At 42.8% G+C, this 20,746-nt stretch overlaps 1 protein-coding gene across 1 annotated transcript in view; it reads right to left on the bottom strand.

Moving 5' to 3' along the window:
• BRF1 (BRF1, RNA polymerase III transcription initiation factor subunit) overlaps positions 1-20,746 on the bottom strand; it is a 262,404-nt gene that overhangs the window by 166,483 nt on the left and 75,175 nt on the right. Inside the window, exon 3 of the mRNA XM_006018683.3 lies at positions 13,530-13,703. Within this exon, the coding sequence (XP_006018745.1) occupies positions 13,530-13,623 (94 nt within the window). The 5' untranslated portion in view covers positions 13,624-13,703. The remainder of the gene's footprint in view (positions 1-13,529; positions 13,704-20,746) is intronic.

Genomic DNA, 20,746 nt, shown 5'->3' with positions numbered 1-20,746 from the left:
GTTCTTACCTCGAGCTAGACATCACAAGGTAAGATCTTAGCAAAGAGACGGCAGTTTGTCATTGGCACACAAGCAGGTACAATAATGCAGATATCTTAAACTAAGAACATACCTTTTCCCTCATTTCTGATGACAAGGACTAAATTCTACTCACAGGCATGGAGAAAAGAACAATGGAACCATGGACAGAAAAATGGTGTAAAATGGGTAAGAAAGGTGCTGAACAGAGTTCAGACAAGAATGGAGTAAAATAAGTGTGCAGTACTTAAACACATTAAATACATGTAGCATCATTCTCTTTTCCTAAGGAGAGTGAGGGTTTTCTGATTTTTCACTTGTGTGATTAGGACAGTAGTGCCTATTCAAAGACATGCTTTTCACTGTAAATAAACAGCACAGGCCAAAATAATACATCTAAGCAAAGCGCACCAACCTTGAGTTTCTTAATGCCTGATCATCAACATATGGTTTTAAAAAATGGGAAAAAGAAGTCTGAGGGGAAAGTTGCTTCTCCAGCAAAAGAACAAAAGAACATCTCTCTGTTTTTATACAAGTACTTTATTCTCAATAAGGTTTTAACACCTTTATGCAAATGCAAGCAATTCTCTCTGTCACAACCCAAGGGTGTGATTTTTGTTTGTGCGCGCTTCGGCACTGCTGAATTATTTCCCGCCACTTGTAGCTTTCTTTGCAGGGTGCATTTCTTCGTTGCAACAGAGAAATGCACGTTGCAAGGAGTTCCCGCCATTTGTATGCAGATTGGTGCCCCACTATGGGCCAGTTCTAATTTATTCCTGCGTGGCGGCTAGCGATTGGCTTGCTAGCCGTATAAGAGGCTTGAGTGGTTTCCGCCCAAGTTGGAGGACTCCACGACTATCAGGAGGAGGAGAACTTCACGTCTCGTGAAGATCTCTAAGCGCTGCGGAGCCTATTGGACCCAGCGTGAATATCAAGAAGGCAACGGGTCTGATCAGCCTCTCGCCTCTCCCCGTCGCCGCCTGATCCCTCGACATACCCTTCCCTGCGCGCAAGTTCCACGGAGCCTAGCAAACCTCGTGTGAGTGAATCCAGAGCTCTACCTGGGGTTTGAGTCCTGCAGTTTTTTTTCTTCCCATCGCCGAAACCCCCATTGCAACGTACCCTCGAGGTTTTTGTTCATCTCCCGTCGCCGAAACCCCATTGCGACATACCCTTATGTTCTGCAGGTTCGAGTTTTTTGTTTTGTTTTGTAACTGCAACTCAGGCAAGTTTTCCTGCCTGCACAGCGACCATCTTCAGTGTAAGTAAAATAATCTTAAATCAACCACTAAGCGTCCGTGCCTAATTCTAGCGTGCCGCCTGTCTTCCCCGACCCAGCGTGTCCGGGCTGCTGGCCACAGCCCGCCGCGCGAGAAAAAACCCCCAAGGGCCTCGGACCGCTCCCGGCCCGCACACTCTCAAATGGGATATAAATGTAAGATTGAATGACTCACTCAAGGTAGGCAGGAGGAAGTTCTGTAACTCATACTTTATATCAAGGTATTTAAGAGCTGAATAAAATACATAATGTACTAAATTAAAAGCAGGTTATTTTGGTTAATTTTTTTGACGTCTTAATGCATTCAGAAACAAAAGAAAGGCTATGGAAACATTTTGCTGCAAAGGCAGTGGTTGTTAGGAAATCAAGATTCTGATAATTTTTGGACTCCTGTTTTCCCAGCGCTAAAAAGCAGGCACATAGCAGAGGTTATTTTTTTTGCACTCCAAAAAAAAAATAAAATAAAATTAAAAGAAGAAAGAAACGAACAGAAAAGATAAGAAAAGAAAGAAAGCACTTGCCACATTTTTCTTCCATCATCTGTGCTTACTGTTGCACTAAGCTGCACTGATTACAACTCACAGGAGACTTTCTATTTACCTTTTAGGAAGGACACAGATGTGCACTGAAGACAAACAAACAATGGAAAGGCTAGAAAAGTCTCCATTTGCAATAATATTTTGCATGAGTTTACAAAAATAATAAAACAAACACTTGATTTAATGGTATTGCTGAGATGGAGTTTTATTTGTACACAGACTGTTTGGCAAACAATCCTAATAACAAGCCTCGGAAGGAACCAGACTGTTCTCAGAAAAATACACCTGAACATTTCCTAAATGTTATGCTTCACTAAAATGCAAGAGGTCAATTTTTAGACCTCTCACAAAATGTATTGGAAAGCTAAGAAGTTGAAATACTGTTCTCAGTGAACAGCTACAATTAAATTAAATATTCTATTTTCAACGTATTAGAGGCTTAACTAATTTTCTTGCTGTGGTGCAGTCTGATTTCTGTATTAGAGGTTAGCTCTTAAAACTAGTGACATGTAGTGCTCATTTTCCCAAACAAATCTGAAAATTGGGTATTGCTGCTGCTCCTACACCGAGGTACAAAATGTAAATGTGTTTGTGGATAACATTGCAGCAGCTTTTATGGATCCTATCCTATAATATTTCATGTTAATCAGGTAAAGCATTTAACAGTCTAAGTCTTGCTATTATAAATGCAAATACACCTAATCTTCAAAACTACTTTTAATGTAAAAGGGCATTTAATTCTATAATTGATTTCTAAAATTAGTATTCAACATACAGTAGTGATATATACACACACATGCACGCACGCACAAAGTAGTGATGACATGTTCAATCACAAGTCTAACAGTTACCCAAGTGCAGAAATTGGCCACTGTTGTTACTGAAACCTGTAAAGACAAAGTATCAGACCCCTGTTCTCTTTGCTGAGGTTCTTCATGGAAGACTTCCTTACCTCAACATCCCAGTCAACACCTTGCACATCCTCAGCTACACAAGGCTCCAGACCAAGCCATTTTACATTGCTCCTCATTTGGCCTCCACGGTTTGTAGCAGTCTCATAATAAACAGGTTTTTTCCTCCCATCAGATCAGTATGCTATTTAGTACTGTTACTCCAAAGCTAAATAAGAATGAAACCTAGAGATCAGGTAGCTGGCTCTTGCTAACCACAGGGCCAAGCCAATCATTATAACTTTAAAGCAACATCAAAAATGCTAATATAAATTGCAGGTGTTAAGGCCCAAGCAAGGATTTACTTAAAAACCTAGTAATATTAGGAAAAAAATCTAGAGTCTCATTAGAAAACATGCTGAGCACCCATTGAAGTTAAGCAGGCCCTTTAATTCCTGCAAGGACATATTGGGTCAGGGTTTTAGACTGCAAGTTGCTGTGTGCTGAAACCATTAATTGCTGTTCGTACAATGCTCAGCTCCAGAGACGGGCTCCAGGCACATCCACATGGCAAACAACAAACAATCGTTCTGTCCGGTTACACAGCGGGGTGAATCTCCAGCAGTTACACAAACTTCAGTGAAGCTACCCCAGATTTCCAGCAGCACACCAGAGACCAAAAAGTGCCCTTTATTTTTCTAGCAGCTCCTCTTTACCATTCAAGGACCACAGAGTTACCTTTCTTCCTGACAGCAGAGAAATAACAAAAACCGATGTGATCTATAAGCAGAGAATCCCTTGCTAACAATATCTGTGTTTCTCAGCAGCAGTCAAGCTGACCTACACGCATGCTATGAAAAGAACTGTTCATAGACTAAAAGAAACCTGCAATTGAATCAGAATTATTTCGGCCCTTACTCTCCAGGATGTCAGGCTAAGAGGGGAAAAAAACAAAATACCGAATCCAGACAAATCTCTCATCTCTCACAGGGCATCCACTGTTGTTATTCTCCCTAAATCTGTTGCAGATACTTTTGCTCAATATTGCGTTATGAAAGCCTGAGCCATCTGTTAGGTGGCAACGGACTGCTGAAAACTAACATGGCACAATCCTGCCCCACTGAAGCCAATAAGAATTTTGCCATCAACTCTAGGATCTGATTCTTCACTGCCAGTGCCCAGGATTAAATTTCTAACATTCACAGCAACTTGGCAGCAATGCAACCTTCAGATAAAGCAACCTTCTTAAACAAAATATTAGCCTTAAAAAAAACAAAAATTAAAAAAAAAAGGAACTTCCTGCTTCTTTCGGATACTACATGTCAAAATCCTATTAACTGTAGAGATCAACATTCTTATCTGAATTTCCCAGGATGCTTTAACATACAAGAATTAGTGCTGCTCTTGTAAGTGGGTCACTCACCAGTAGTGCACTTGCTGCAGTTTTTCCCTCCCCCTATAATTTGGCAATGCCACTATATCGCCATCCGCAACAGAGCGTTAGCACAAAGCTTCAAAGAGGAGCACAGCAAGCTGACACAGCCTTGTAGAGAAGGGCTCGTTTTCAATTTGGGTTGGGTTTTTTTAGGTTTAAAAAGAAAATAATAAAAATCACATAAAACGTCTACCGGCTAAACTTCTGACCCAAAATAATGGAAGGCTGAAGTGACTCCCAGGAACAGCACATCCTGCAGGGAAAACCTGCATGGCAATTGTACACATTATTTTCCTGCTGCAGCATAGTCATCCACAAGTGAAAATTTTTTCAAGTGACAATTAGAGGATCTGAGAGACACTTTTCACCCCAGGGGCTGAACACTTCTGTTCATTCCAGTGTATCCTAGGTAATTTTCTTCTTAGAAGGGAAATTTAACAAAGAGACTATAAATAATCCAAGATGGACCAGAATGTGCATGAACTGACCAATGACACCATACTCCTGGGTTCACCTACTGCCTCAGAGTTTTCCCCCCACCCTTTTCGTTCTGCGCCCTCTCCCTGGGATCTAAACTGCCTGCCCCACTTCTTTCCACCGCCTCAGTGTCTGTCTGTCTCTCTCTCTAATGTCAGTGTGTGAAGCACAGGAATTTTTTTTCCTTCTTACTCTTCCTAGCAGCTTCTCCCTGCTTTGCTTAACAGAGAAGTCAGAGGAGTTCACACTTTGGCTGCTGGCAGACGTTCACTTCAAAGCACAGTGGGATCTGATCCACTCTCCCAACAACCACTTCTCCCGCCATGCCACACACGCATGGCAGGACGTGTAGTTCTGGACTGGAGATTAGAACCCAATTGTCCTTCACATGACAGTGTAGGAGGGACCTGGAATCATGGTCCTGGGTTGCCCTGCACCAGCAAATTGAAAGCTGGGTGACCGGCAAACAGCTGATTGCTAGCTGGGGCCAGGGACTAAACCAGGGTCTGGAACCAGCCCCAGTGCAGTCCCTGCCACACAGACAATCAGCTGGCTGTCAAAACCCCACAGTGAGCAGCTCTGGCTAGGCTACTGGGCATGGAGAATCAGAGACTCCCGGCGGGCAGAGCTGAAGCACATCCCCCACTGGGAATGTTAAACCCAAACCCCACACCTGGAGGGTTTTGACATCACCGCATACAGAGACCCTGAACTGCACAGTGGCTTTTACAGATGTGAGCACAGAGCGCCCCCAGGATGAGGGAGCCGCTCCCAGATCCCGGGGTCCCCATGTGCCACAGTGAGTAAAAACTGTGTGTGCAGCCCAGCTGGGCTATATAGTTGTTCTTCTAGGTCCCAGCAGGATGCCAGCATTGAGGAACTAATCCCCAACCCCAGAGTCCCATGACATGCTGGGACCTTTAGAAACAGTGAGTGCAGCTGGGATGCACATGCCATTTTCTGATATTCCTGGTGCACAGGGATTGCAGAGAGGCTCCTTGAGCCCGGGTCCCCATCCGCCAAGGATGTCAGAAATCAGTTATTCACGGTTCCCATGCTCAGGAACTCCAAGACCAAGGAACTTCTCCCCAACCCTGGGGTCTCTTCTCATTCTGGACCCCACATGCAGTTTGCCAACATCCCCGGTGGATGAGGACTGTGGGATCAGAAAGAGGTTCCCAGATCCTGGGGTACTGGCACACCAGGACCTTAAAAGCTGCAGCTGTGCACCCGCTTTTTAAAGATCAGGGGTGCAATGAGCCCAAGATCGGAAAGACGCTCACAGTGCCCCCATATCTGCCTCCAGGCATAAGACAGGGAAGCAGGGTCTGGGACTGGTTCCACCCTCAGAGTCAGATGGGGTAGGGAACAGGTATGCCCCAGACCCTAGGGTTGCCCTGTGCCTCATCCCAGTACTCAGCTAAGCATCAGTATCTGACGTGGGCTAGCCCGAATCTGCCACACATTCAATTTAAGGAGTGATGCAAACAAGCCACGGAAATGTTAAACATTTTATATGGAATAACTCTGCGGGCGTGTTTACTGCATTACCACACCATACCCAGACTTGAATGTGTGGCCAGGTTACTATTTATGTTATGGCACAATTAACAGGATAATTGCATCTTAAATGTAAAATGTACCAGGGGCCTGAAAGTACAGCCAGCATCCTGTCAGCATTACTTCCTGATGCAGAGTTGGAAGAACAAGGAAAAGGATGTGTTATTTGTCACACGGGAAAATGGACAAATTCCCCTTATGACATGGAAGTTCATTTAGTGCCCAAACCGGTCCTGTCTCCCAAATGCTTGCCAATCAGTCCAGATTTATTCAAAATGATTTTTAGATGTTTAACTCTGCCCTGGGAAGGAAAAATCTTTGTCCACCGTGCTGGCTCTTTTGTTGCTGGCACAGAGTAGCTTGTTTTTAAAATAATTTCAGCCTACTGCCATCCAGAGGCCAGTCTTCTATCTGCTTGATTAATTGGCTCAATTCTCTTTCCAGCCATACTTCCCCACTGCCACAACTGTTCTCTGCTACCACTCTGCACCCAAAGGCAGGAGAAGCCATTATGCATTAAAGTTTCTGTTGTTAGCCCACCTTGCTTCACCACTCTCCCATCTAAAACCCACTCCCCTCTACCTCTGCCCTCCAAAGTCAGGACAGTCTCAAAACTACCTAGAACTGAGTCAGAGACAATTTCCCCATCACATTTTGAAATGAATCAGACAAGAGGTTTCTAAATCATGACCCCCCAAAGAAATGTGACATTCAGAGTTCAGAGTAATACCTTTTGCCACTTTTTAGCACAGAAAAATCCCAGTGGACTAAAATAATCAAATACAATGGATACAACACTTGCAAAAGGCTCTGCGTGACTATTTTCAATCAAACTACATAATCTCAGAACAGAGTAATTCACTTACTTTTTTGGCTTATTACTTATGCAAAAAATGTAATTTGGATTCAACAGTTCAGTCTTAACTTAAAAAGTAACTAAAAAAAAGTAAAGAAAAAAAAAAACCCCACAAACATTGCTTCATTTCCCTGAACTTCCCTAGCTAGGACCATAAAAATATTGACAGACGTCTCATTTCAGAAACTAACTTTTTAATTGGGAACATTCAGGAATGCTGGCTCCAGCAAGCTTGGTGCAGGTCAAATGACTGCTGGAGACCTAATTTTTCATTTCTAATAAAAAGGAAGCCTTGGCCTTTTTCTTGCAAAGACTGATCTTAGTGGGAGGAAAAAAGGAATGTACCCATCAAAGACTTACCTAGTGGAGACACCAAGCCTCCGGAGTGTCTTGTATGCTTCACTGGAGTTTCCATCCCCTTTCAGACCTCAGAAAGGAACAGCACTCTAGTGGTTAGGATACCAAGCCAGAACATCGGATGCCTGAACCAGAAGTCCCCGCTCCAACACACATTTTTGCATGACCTTCATCAAGGTCTTGTAGCCTCACTGTGCCTTGGTTTTTCATGTGTAAAATGGAGATCAAAGCACTTCCCTCCATCACAGGGTTACTGAGAGAGGAAACTCAAAAACCTAATGTGCTCAGAAGCTATGGTACTGGCTATCACCTAAAAACAGAGGGAGGGAGGTCAGAAGGCACTCTCCCTTGTACTCCAAGCCCAGTTCTCGCTCAGGCCCCCCCTAAAAGCATCCTGCGGGTCTGGTAACGGCCGCTGGGATTTACAGAAATGGATCTCCACCCTTAACAAATGTCATAGGGTAGAGGATGCAGGAAAGAACTACTGCCTTTCCTTCCAACGTTTCCAGTTGCAAAGTTGTCCTTTACTGCCACTCTCCACTTCAGCCCCTTCTACTTCCTCTCATGGCTACAAACACCCAGTGCACAGAGAGATAGGTAAGGGGGGGCACTCGGGAACAAGACTCGCCAGCCTTCGGGTCCTGCATCCTTGTGCTGTTCCTAAGGGAATCCCTCTCCACTTCCGTCTCTCCAATCGTGTTTATCAGAAGAGCTAGTAAAAATAATGTATACTCAAACCACTACTGTGTGCCTGAAATCTTAACTGCACCATGACTTTTGCTTATACAATTATCTAGTCAGGTCTATAATATGCTGCTCCGACACTAAGAATCCTGCAGGCAGTAGATACTAGATATCCATATATGATTTCTTAGACTGAAATGAATGAAAACTATTTGGTACTCTGAAACCCATGATCTTTATTAAAATTATTTATTAAAATTTTAACTACTATTGCAAGCTTACACCTTACATTTAAAAAAGAAGACCAAAAAAATCATAAGAGGCCTACATCCTCTCAGTGCCTCCTTTATAGATCTGTGAATAGAAGTCTGCCACGCATGGTCAACCATCTTCCACCGTGGACCCTCTATGGCAATATTCATCACCACCACCTTCCCTGGGGACCCTTCAAGGGTCTCATGAAGATCCAGGCAAGACAAAGATAAGAGAAATAGGTCTATCTGGTCTATAGGTCTATCTGGTCACATGGACCTTCTCAGGAAAAACACATTAACAAAACCAAGAGATGCAGATTCATCCCACCCATCCTGCACTGCAAAGAAGCCCACTGGAGGCCAGAACTATAGCAGAAGTATGGGGCCTCCACATGGATAAGCTGGAAGGTCACCAGGTTTGGGGCAGCTTTACTGGACAGGGAAATCCTATGCTGTGTTCACTTGACCAGGACCACGCAAGGACAGCTCCACAAGAGAATCCTCGCAGAGACTTTCTATGATCACCCCTCATGTGGAAAGGGCCAGAGGAGGAAATAAAGAGCTCATACTCAGTTAACTATAAATCAACAAAGTCTAGTTTGCAAATAATGGCACTTACACCGAAGAGACTCGTTTTAATTTAAATAACTGAAAGGACACACTTTAAAAACCAGAAAGGACATCCTGCTTGGCTCTTCAGTTTACCATACAGTGCACATCCATCCACCGTGCAAAAGTTATTCATAAAAACAAGGGGAAGAAACCAAGACTGGATATAATAAAATAAAACGTTGCATGTTTTAAGGTCATTTATGTACAGCAAATTAAATACAGACCAGATGAAACACTCCTCGATTAAAACAAACTTTGATACTACCTGGAAAATACTATGCAATTCTCTATTGTTCTTGAACAACCTCCAGGCCAACTACAGATTATGGACTAACCAGTCAAAAAACTATGTTTGGCTCTTTCAAAGCACTCTCTCTTGGGAACTGCAGCAACAGCTAAAAAGCTCTTTGTTTCCATTCAAACAGATATGTAGGGGTGGAAAAGCTTTTCACAACATTAAAGAGAAACAAGTGAGGTCTGTTACCATTCCAAGAATCAGCAGCCAACTCTGCAATGGCGTTGAGCACCTGTAACTTCCAGCAGTCAGAGGGTACTGGATAAGCTCAGCATCTCTTAGGATTTGTCCCCCAAGAGTGGGATAACCAGTTCTTCCAGTCTTTAGTGCTCTGAAATGTGTAAGTGCATGACCTTTTCTGTATTGCTTCTTGTGTTCTACCTTTACAGTTGATAGCAACAGTGCAAATCTCTTTGAGAGAGAGATTACAATGCAAGCTACTGCATGCAGTTCATCTAAATGCTGATGAACTGCAATTCCCAGATTTAGCTAATAATTAACAACCCACACCTCCTTTAAAAATATTAAGATGGAGGAGGCATAATGTGAAAAAAGATTAAATGAAGTGTAACATTGAAGCTGGTAGGCGAAAAATAAATAAATCTATGAGCAGTGACTTCAAGTTATCTGGGATATAATTTTATTTTACCTTTTCCTAGGAACTAGAGAATCATTGTCATTTGAATTAATTTCAAGTAATAGCATACAATTTAGTTTGTTGCACTGTTACTTGAAAAATATTTCTTAATAAATGAATAATAAAGTGACTAATTATTTAACTAAATAATATAGCAAGAAAATAAAATTGGGTATTAACTTGACTTTTTCTAGTTTTGACTGGAATCTAAACACTCAGCACGCACATTGCACCATTAGATTTGCCTGGAATTTTCCTTAACGTCTTAGCACAGCTTGGCCATCAGTATAATTGTATCTAGAAAGCAGAATATTATAAGAAATGTAGACTATGCAGGTAAGCTATGAAGGTAGAGTATTTCCACTGGAGACAAATGTAATCTACTTCAATTTGAACTTACCATGGTCAAAACAGGACTGCTTTAACTCCTCCCATTCCCTCCCCTCCATTGCTGACACCAGCTACCTTCCTTGCCACCAGACCTGCAGGTGGGACCATCACCTTTCCCCATCAGACCCAGGCTTTGTTCACATCTTTGCTGCTTCTTTCATAACATTGCATTGTCTTTTGTTGCTATAATTTATTTACACATCGTCTCCCATCTCAGACACTGCAACCTGCTTTCATCTAGTCTATCTATACCCACATCCGTGACGCCTACAATCTTCCATTGGCTCTTTTAAGCAATCCAAAATTAAAATAACCCATTTACCACTTCAGATCATCTCGGCCATGCTACCTTCCTCCATGCTACCCCTTATATCTAGATCCCCCTGCCCTCAAAAATGATTCTCAAGACCTTAACCTTTTATTCCTCGTTTGTGCTAAATAATCTCTTCTGTGATGCATCTGAGGAATTGACAAACTGATAATGGAGAGATTAAATCCTTCTTTTAAGCCAACAAGCTAGCAACATATATCAAGCTAAAAAATGTATACAAACACTGTGCGTGTTTTGATGAAGTCCCTCTCCCCTCAACTGTCTTATTTTGCCTTCTGTGTGTCCACACCAACTAGGAGAGAACGAAAATCAAACCAACTGCATGCGTATCTTCATTTGGAGTGCACAGCTCTGCTTTGCTGGTTATTTTGCACTCTCATTCTCTTCATCTGCTTTTGGTCTCCCAAGATTGAAAGCTTTTAGCTGCGTCTTATGCACAGAGCAGGCCTCTTCTCTGGCTCAGAATCAAAATATGGTAGATTTTGTCCCTCTAATGGACAATCTCCCATCGCAATCTGAGGCAATATGCATTTCCCAAGGTGCATTTCAAACTCTCAAGCTCTCTAAAATTCAAAATGAAAAGGTTAGATACTGGAAAAAGAGAACAGGGCATTCTGTGCCCAGTACCTCCACGTTTGCTTTTATTCTGAACTGCAAGTTATTGCTCCTGAAGGAAAAGCAACAAGTGGAATGGCGGAAAGCAAGTAAAATGCACACATCATAACCTGAATTCATCTGCTCCAAGCAGATCGCCCTGATCTGTAAAGCTTTTCAACACAGCTGAACTCTTAGTATCAACTCTAGCTGCTGAATGGGAGTTTATGTAGTAGATTAGAAAATCACCACATTTATAATTGAGCCAGATGGCTACACCTACTACCACCTCTTGGGATCCAGATGTCATGGCAACCATAAGAAGAAAGGTGAAGTAGTTTTGCCCTGTTAAAATAAAAAGACCGAGCCTGACTTAACACCCTTATACACTGCCATTTCTGTGTGGCATATCACATAAGAAGCTACATTTTAAATAAAAGAAAAACAAATAGGCAAATTAATTTAGGCATTTGTGAACTGCCAATCTCTACAGTGTTTTTTGCACATAACTTCATTACACAAACTTTCAACACAGTGTTATAGGCATATCTAGATGTTTGGTTTGTTTTTAAGTGCTATGAACAACAGAATAACACTTGCTACACAGATGACTGGCCCAACAACATGCTTGCTTGTTCCCTGCCGCCTTGCTGTTTAAAACATTTGATATGTTTTAATATCTCTGTCGGAACAAAATTAAATCTACACGCCTTGGCTGTGTCACTGTTAGACGGTTTCACTTTATGACTCAACTATCACTTTTAAAAATGTGAAAGTCTGGCAGCTTTTACTTTTTTTAGGACAATAGCTGGTTAAAAAGTGACAGCTTTGAGCCACTTTTACCCCAAAGTTTAGGCCTTCTAATACCAAACTTCTAAATACTTAAGTTTAGTAAGAAAAAAATATTTTAATTTTTTATACCAAGATTTGTTTGCAGCTCCACAGGTGAAGCACTCTCTCAATGCACTACATTTCTGAAGCACTCTTTGTAATATTTTATTTGAGACTGGAAGTGAAAATGATTAATCGATTTTCTAAAGAAAAACACAATATTAAACTGAATGATATAAAAATAAAATTATTCAAATAAGGTGTTCATGACATAAAAAGTTCCTTTAATGCAAACTAGTACAGTTAGATATTACAGAACATCTCTTATGCACTTCTTTGACTTTATGCTACAATTTTGCTCCTAGCTCTTGTAACTGATAAACCTGGCAGTACAAAATATGAATGTTTAAGTTCACAGGCATCTAGTACTTAAGACAACTTTGACACAAACCCCTACAGGACAAAGGAAAGATGATCTAAAGGACAGGACACTGCCGTAGAAAATCCACGTTCAGTTCCATGTTCAGCCTTGTGTGATCTTTGAGCAAATTCCTTTATCTCCCATACGCAGTTTCTTAAACCTCCCTTCACACAGGTGTTAAAAGAGTAAATCCCAGTAATGACTCTGAGGTACAGCAGTGATAACAGCCAGCTGAATACCTGGATCCACTAAAAACCACCCACTGTGATGGCTTAAATAACAACAGGACCCACTTCTCCTTTGCTAGAGGGGAAGAAAGCCTGCATCCTCCAGTTTGGCTCACAAGAGAACCGCAGGGGCTTTGAACACCAGGCTGAAGCCAGCAGATGACAGACCACATGGATCCACTAGCCAAATACCCCTCTCTGCCCAAAGAGGCAGAGGTTGTGAGATTAATGTATCTGTGCAGCTTCAATGACAAAGCAGCTTCACTGCTGCTCTGCTGCACAGCTAAAGTTGACATCAATCATCCCACTGCAGTGTACAGCTCGTGTGGAGCTTGATTCAGCACCAAGGAAGGCAATGAAAGCTTCTCTGTTGACTTTGATGTGCACCAAACAGGGCTTTAGCCAGGCTACCCACTGGAAAAGAGCTCTGTCCCTTAACGCTTACTGTTATGGAATCCTATTTTAAAAAATTGAGTCCAGAAAGAGGCCAAAATTTTACAATGACCAGGAAATAGATGGAGAAGCTGAAAACACTGAGAAAAGTGAGGAAAATTAAAGAGAGTACTTCTAGCATAATCTTATCGTTTACAAAGGGCCAAATTCTGTTGGGGATACACAGGAATGACTGCCACTTCATACCCCTAGCAAAGGCAAAATTTGGCTCCAAACATTTCTCTTTTCAAATACAAAGAGGAAAGGTGAAAGCAGATGTCTAAATGTTCTAAAAGCAGGTTTGTATTAATAGCACAGGGACAGGGATTTTAACTCTGTCAAGCACGTAAGTTGCTTCACCTAAGGGATCCAAGAAATACCTTTCATACCGCTCAAATGTGAAAGGATACGAGGAGTTCCTTCTGTTCTACACACCAAGTAGAGACACGCAGCAATTACGTGAGTCATCTTTCTTCCACGGGTGAGGTGCTTGCTCACTGCCATCTTGAAAAAATTAAAGGCAGTATCAAGACAGTGCTGGTTGAGTTGCAGCTGGTTTCCCAAATGGTGAATCTGGCGTTTCCCTAAAAAACAAAAGAAGAGAGAAAAGATTTGAATTTTGCAATTTATCTACTTCTTTGTGATTTATTCACCAAATACAGTAAGAAAAATGTTGTTCCAAATATTAACTACAGAAGTCTCTCTATCTCCACAATTTACTGCAGAAGAACTTCCTCCTTTTACCCAGTCCCAGACAGTCTGTCTATAAAGGGCAAAGCAGTACCTCAGGGAGAACCACATGCCAACTCTGCATGCAGCTCCTCAACTGGGAACAAGAACAATAGTACAATATAGCATGCAGGGCAAAACGCTCTCCTGAGAAGAACCTATTGTTTCCTATACAACACCACACCAATGCAGCTACGCTGGGGCCAGATCATGAGCTAGCATGAACAGAGCTAGCACCTGAACAACACCTTGCACCACACAGATGTCACCAAGAAAGCTAACAAAGTGTATCATACAGTAAGCCTGCTTTTGAAGAAGAATTTAAGGAAGAATTTCTTAGTTCATGCAAACCCATGGAGATTATATCCTGAAATATCAGGTCTGTCCATTTACTCTGAGGTACCCACTTTGAGACTGTTACCATCTGATTTCTAAGGGATCAAAACCCCACAGCTCCCACTGAAATCAACTAGAATTGTAGGGGCCACCAGCACCCTCAAAAAATAACTCAACCATAAGTCCAACTTTGCTCACCCAAGAACTGACTCAACCCATCAACTATGGACAAATGTAGCCCCATTATTCATAATATCCAGCTGACAACATTCAAAATATGCTAAGTACTATTTAAAAAATAGGAAGATTTGTCCCAAAGAGCTTGAAAATTATCTCTCCCACTGAGCAAGTACTATACTTCTAAAAACTCAAGTAGTGGTATAGTTGAGTTAATTTGCAAAAACAAATTATACATTTTGCTGCACTGCTTCAAAAAACTGATGAAGTGTGCAAGCCCCTCCAACCACGGGGCAAATACATAAGGACAAGAGCTAAGTCCATCCATGATCGTCTCTGCTAGGGAAGTCTTTACTTCATATGTACATGTTGTGAGTAGCGACTTCACTGAATGCTTGGCTGCCAAATTATATAGACTGGTTAGCAGCTTCAGAAAAATTAATGTGCCTTCACCCTTAAAAAAAATTAGTAAATACTTTAAATGACTCATGACAGAAAGTGGTTCAACTGCTAAGACAGCTGTGGAAAACAAGCCCAACCCTTGTTTACATGTTATGCTACCAAAAACTGTGCCAAAGAAAGAATTAAGTATAAGATAACAGAAGTCAGAATGACAAGAGTACTGGGTTAACTAGCCAATGCCCATCGGTCAGACAGTACTTCAAAACAATAAAAACCCTTTAGGTCAATAAGACAGATGTTTCCAATACACACACACACATAGATACAGTATATATACAGATATCTCTATATCTCTCTAGAGAGAGAGAGAGAGAAATCTATATCTATATAGATGTAGATATAGATAGCTATATCTAGCACTCTCTCTATACATAGAGAGGGGAGCACTAGAGAGAGAGAGAGCACGCGCACGCATGCACTAGATGTATCTATATATAATATATCTAGATATCTAGAGACAGACAGAAATCTATATTATATATATCTATATCTAGATTTATACAGATATCTCGATCTATGTCTCTATATATTCACAAAAACATGCATCCATTAATTTCAGTAACATTATAAATAGTACGTGTACTGTAATTGAGAAGTAGGGTGTAAAAATGTGCCAATGGCATATCCACAGTTTCCTAGTTAAGACAATGGTAACGAACACAAATATACATGGACTCTTTACTCTGTGCGACCTTCTAATCAAGCACTTCCTACATGAGCACCCGTGCTACTACATTAGGGTCACTGTATAATCTCTGCAAAACACCGAGTCAGCACCACTCTGAATTTAATGCCACTGAGGAGGCTCCCGCAAATCTAATCAAGGCTCCATCAGAGCGCACTGCGCAGGAAGCCATGCACAGAGGTGTGTCAATCCCTGCTCCGCACACATGGAAGTCATCAGAGCTCATCAAGGAGTCGGGCTACAGTCACTTTGGGAAAGACCGCTCCCAAAGGAATTTCAATTTTGCTCGTTTATTGGACAGGGAGTAGGAAATGATAAACAGTTTTCAAATGAAGGAGAGAAGTTGGGTGGGAGTGGTAAGGGGGGAGAGGAGATGTTTCATCTCAAGTTTGTTTTCTTTCCAAATATCAAGTTACTGGGAGATGAGCCAAAGTTCGCTCGCGTCAAAAGGAGCTTCTCCATTAACTTCACAGAGTCCTGGTTCAGATCCTGAGTTGCCAAAACACTTCAGATCCAGTCGTCCCCTCAGAACAAGCCGCTCTCCCATCGCCTCTCTTCCTCTCCATCACCTTCTGTGCATTTCCCTCTAACCTAGAGCCTTGTATTCAAGCTCCTTCTGTCCCGCAGACCTTTTATTCCCTCTTGTTTCCCTCTCAGTTTATTTCAACAATTTTCTTGACACTCCTGTCATTCTAAAAGTCCGCCATATCAATGCTCCTGCCTGAGGCAAAACCTGCATACAGCTATTAGTAGGCACCTGTTATCCCCCAGAGAGGAATGCAATCAAAGAAATACTTCTACAGAGCTCCTGGGCCGGATGATACCAGGAAATGACGAGAAGAGAAAGGTTCCAGAGGGGAAAGATCTGAATTTTCAAACAACAAACTCGAGATAATAGTCATGCTCCTTCAAAGGCACTTTTCTTCCCCACTGAGCAGGCTGCACCCCAAAATCATCATGATTACTCTTCTTAATTCTTAACTTTTTATTTTTAAATGTAGGAAAACAATTTGGTGTAGTCCATCCTCTGTCGAGCCAACACCACATTTGGTTAATTAGCACATGCTTTTAGAGTAAGTTTTTTATCCAGCATCAAAACTTAAATGCGGTCATGTCTGGGGTGAAGAGCGATTCTCCATTTACCTTGCCAAACTGAGTTCTGAGAAGACAGAAGATGCTGATGTGTAAAGACAACCTATTTAGGAACATGGTATCTTATTTTGCACTTTTTATGCAATACCCTTTGGAGATCTTGCTCTCCCGTTCTCAGCAGTGGCTTAATGTCGTTTGTTATTTGCATGCAATGACTCCTGCCAACTTCTGCAATAAGTTAGCTCACCCCTGCCCTCTAATGCCATTTCTTTGGACACTACTTTCCAGAGCACTAACTGCCAAATCCAATTGTGGCTCTAGTGGTGGGAAAGTAAATTAAAGTCTCAGAGAAAGATGTGCCCTTCTCAATAGGTCTTTATTTATGCCAAGTGCACTAGTAAATGAGGTTCTTTCACTGGTTTTCCAAACAGGCTGTGCTCAACTTAAGCTCCTGTTTCAGCTAAGATGGGTCATGAGCCAATCAGCAATTAAACTTCTAAAGATTCCTATAAAGCAGGGATGTCAAACTCATCTGGCTGCGAGAGGTGGATGAGGGTCGCTGGACCGGTGTGGATGTGCAGTACCTGTGGTGCCAGATCCAGCCACAGCGTGAGGCCAGCAAAGCAGTGCCCACGGTGCCCAAGCTGGCCCTGGCACTGCAGAGAGCAGGAAGGGGGGCAGGGAAGGGGGCAGTGTGAGGCGCAGCATGCAGCCCATGCCCCGGACTCTCTGAGCCATGTGCAGTGCCAGGTCCAGCCCGCGTGCTGCGCACAGCACATGCCCCATGCCAGCCCCTTCTGTTGCACAAGCAGTGAGCCCTGGGGCCAGCACATGCTGCACATGGCTCGTAGGGCTGGACTGGCCATGTGCCTGGCACACAGCACAGGGGGGATGGTCTGAGGCATGCACTGCTTGCGATGCCCCTCCAGACCCAGCCCTTCACATTGGTTCTGGCACCCAATCCAGACCAGCCCTGGGGCCAATGCATACCTATGCCACGTGCAGGACATGCAGCCCAGGTCCAGCCCACAGGCCAGATCATACAGCTCCGTGGGCTGGACTTGGCCCACAGGCCGAACGTTTGACACCGATGCTATAAAACAACAATGTATTTTGTATTCCATCCATTCCCTTTAACACCTGTCTACACTCTTCGAGAGACCAGCATCTCCACTGACATGTCACCTCCTCTCTCCTTCTGTTGCTCTCTTAACAAGTGAAAACCAATGGACTGTTTTACCTTCCCTCCGCTCAGGCAGGTGACAACCCAAAAGAATAGGAGATTTTGAATTTTCCAGCAGCAACATTCCAGCCTCTTCTGCCCATCTCACCAGTTTGAGGACTTCCAAAGCAGTTGCATGTTTCTCCAAGTTTGGTTTGTTACAATAGGGAATTCTAATTTTGGCCTTCTGAAGGGAAGACATTTATAACCACGTAACAAGGGCTCAGGAAAAGACTTTGCGGGTAAGAAATATGTCCCGATTACTACCAGCACAGACCAGAATGAGGATATATGGATACATCTACACAGGCTGTTGTCACGAGGTTGGATGATATGGGCCTGACCATACGCCCAAACACCCACACTGAGCATTTTCTATACTTATTTCCTGGATTCAGTTTAACAATGCCCATAACGTTCCACTCAGCTGCAAATGCAGGACCAAAATACAAGCAAGTTTGCCAATGGCAATCCCACAATTCCTTGTCCCTTTGGCTCACTTCTTCCTCCCCCTGCTGTCCAGAAGTAAGCTGGCACTTCATAACTTTTTATTCAGTGCTTAACCCCTCACTCACTTTGCAGACTGCTGCAACCCTTACCAGCTCCATATAACCCCTGCTAGACCAGTCCCACCCACCATGTCTCCCAAGGGGCAGTTAGCTGGTAAATATCTGGAGGAAATACAGCAAGCACGGGGATTTCAGCCACAATAATAGGAATATCCATTACTACAGAGGAAGCAGCCTGCTCAGCCGGACTTTCACTAGACTGAACTGCAGGGCATCACATGCGGAACAGCTCCTCAGGAAGGTGAAGGATAAGAATCAGGGGTCCAGCGATGACTCTGCTAAAGGGAACTGAACGAGGTGCTTGCTAGTGCTATGAACACCAAACCTGCCGATTCCCACAGCCCCATTTTTCTACAGAAAGGATGTCTTTTCAGAGAGGAAGAGAGATTCTTCAGGCAAGTGTTGGCAACCGTTAACAACAATGGGCCACTTCTGCAGGCTGCTAATCCCTCTACAGCACCCCAGCCCTCCCTGCTCTGTGCCAAGGGCTCCTCTTGCCACCCCCTCTGCATCTGCTGCTTACTGTTGCCGTCAAATTCCAGTTTCTGTCTCTACTTGAGATGGGAGGCAGCACATTCAGCAGCAAGGGTAAGCGCAGGCTGCAGTAGTGGGGAAACCAACAGCCCTGGCACAAAGCAGGGAGGGCTGGAGTGACCACTTGCTCCACAAGGATCAGCAGTACATGGCAGAGGAATGCACAATGTGGGGTGGAGAAAGTACCCCTGTGCTGCATGCCATCAATCCCCACCATCACAGGACAAATTCAACCTTTGCAGACCAGAGACCTTGTCTTAAACATGCAGGAAGGGGAAGAAAACCCAAAGCCAGAAGACCCAAAGCCAGAACAAGTGTCTTCTGGCCTTCAACATTAAATTAGCTCGATTTAGTCTTCAACACCTGGGTATGCAGCCAGCTTAAAAAGGACTTAATATACCACCACCTTGAGGACTCTACCAAGGTAAAAACCAACTATCATGTTTTGTAAAAACAGCAGGACTTTCTTTAGGACCTACAAATCCTTACAACATCAATTTGCACTCAGAAAGGATCCAAGAAAAGAGTCCTTGAAAAGCTGTCTTGCAAAGAAGATGAAGGAGAAGGAATATCTCCCTTTTTTACTTACAGCTCCATCTCTACTCCAACCTATGAACACAGTACAGAGCATTGTAACGTTTTGGAGGTGCCCATAATAGTGTAAAAATTACATCTGAAGACACCTGGCTTTCTTTGCAATACTTGTTACTTGTTCATAAGCCCGACATCAGAGACTGAGCTATTTTATTCTACTGGAAGACAACTGACACACCGTCTTCAGCACTTTAATTTGAATCATGAATCTTCAAGGTTTCCAAATCAATCCTCCTTGAGAAGCTGGGAATACAAGAATGACAGCTGTTCTAACCTTTGATTATTTAGTACTATATAAATGTCAGAGGTGCACCGATACAGCAGTCCCATATTGGATCGGCACCAGTATAAGGAAAATTGACAGTATCAGCAATTGACTTTTTTTGGCTGATGTGACTGATAAATGCTCTGTGCATGCGTGCAGTCACAATCCAGCACGCAGACATCCAGGAACACAGATTGGCAGTGTGGAGAGCAGCCAATCCTGGCTGGTAAGTCTGTTGTGGGGGAAGGGGTGCACAGGGCAAGGGCTGGCTGCCACTGCAGGCTGGGGCAGCGCCAGGCTCTTCCTTCCTAGTGGTTTGGACCGGGGCTGCACCAGGGTATGCAGCAGTGGTGCTGGAAGTGGGGTTACGGTGAATTTTGGGTTGGCTGCAGCCCCCCCTCCCTCCCCCGTCCCTGTGCACAGATCTGGGGGCACCCCCATGCCCCTCCAGGGTACGTGTAGCAGCAGGAGCCCCCACCCCCTCCCCATAGCTCCATCCCAGTACCCTGTCCCAGTTATGTAGTGCCTGCCCCTGACCCACTCCCTCCCTCACTGCAGGGCCTCAATCTGCCCCCACATACCCCTTCCCTCCCTCCTTGCCCCTTCCCCTACAACAGACTTAACAGCCGGAGGCAGCTCTCCAAGTTGCCCAGCTGCATATCAGTAGTTGGATCAGTATCAGCCAATATAGCTCATTTTAAAAAAGTAATAAAAAAAAAAAAAAAAAAAAAAAAAAAAAAAAAAAAAAAAAAAAAAAAAAAAAAAAAAAAAAAAAAAAAAAAAAAAAAAAAAAAAAAAAAAAAAAAAAAAAAAAAAAAAAAAAAAAAAAAAAAAAAAAAAAAAAAAAAAAAAAAAAAAAAAAAAAAAAAAATAAAACTATTAAAAAAAAAAAAAAAAAAAAAAAAAAAAAAAAAAAAAAAAAAAAAAAAATCGGTCATCAGTATGAGCCCAAAAAATCTCTA

Source organism: Alligator sinensis, unplaced genomic scaffold (assembly GCF_000455745.1).
Source record: "Alligator sinensis unplaced genomic scaffold, ASM45574v1 scaffold13_1, whole genome shotgun sequence".
NCBI classification, from domain to species: domain Eukaryota; kingdom Metazoa; phylum Chordata; order Crocodylia; family Alligatoridae; genus Alligator; species Alligator sinensis.
The sequence above is the reverse complement of the archived record's forward strand: the minus strand, read 5'-3'. Positions and strand labels throughout refer to the sequence as shown.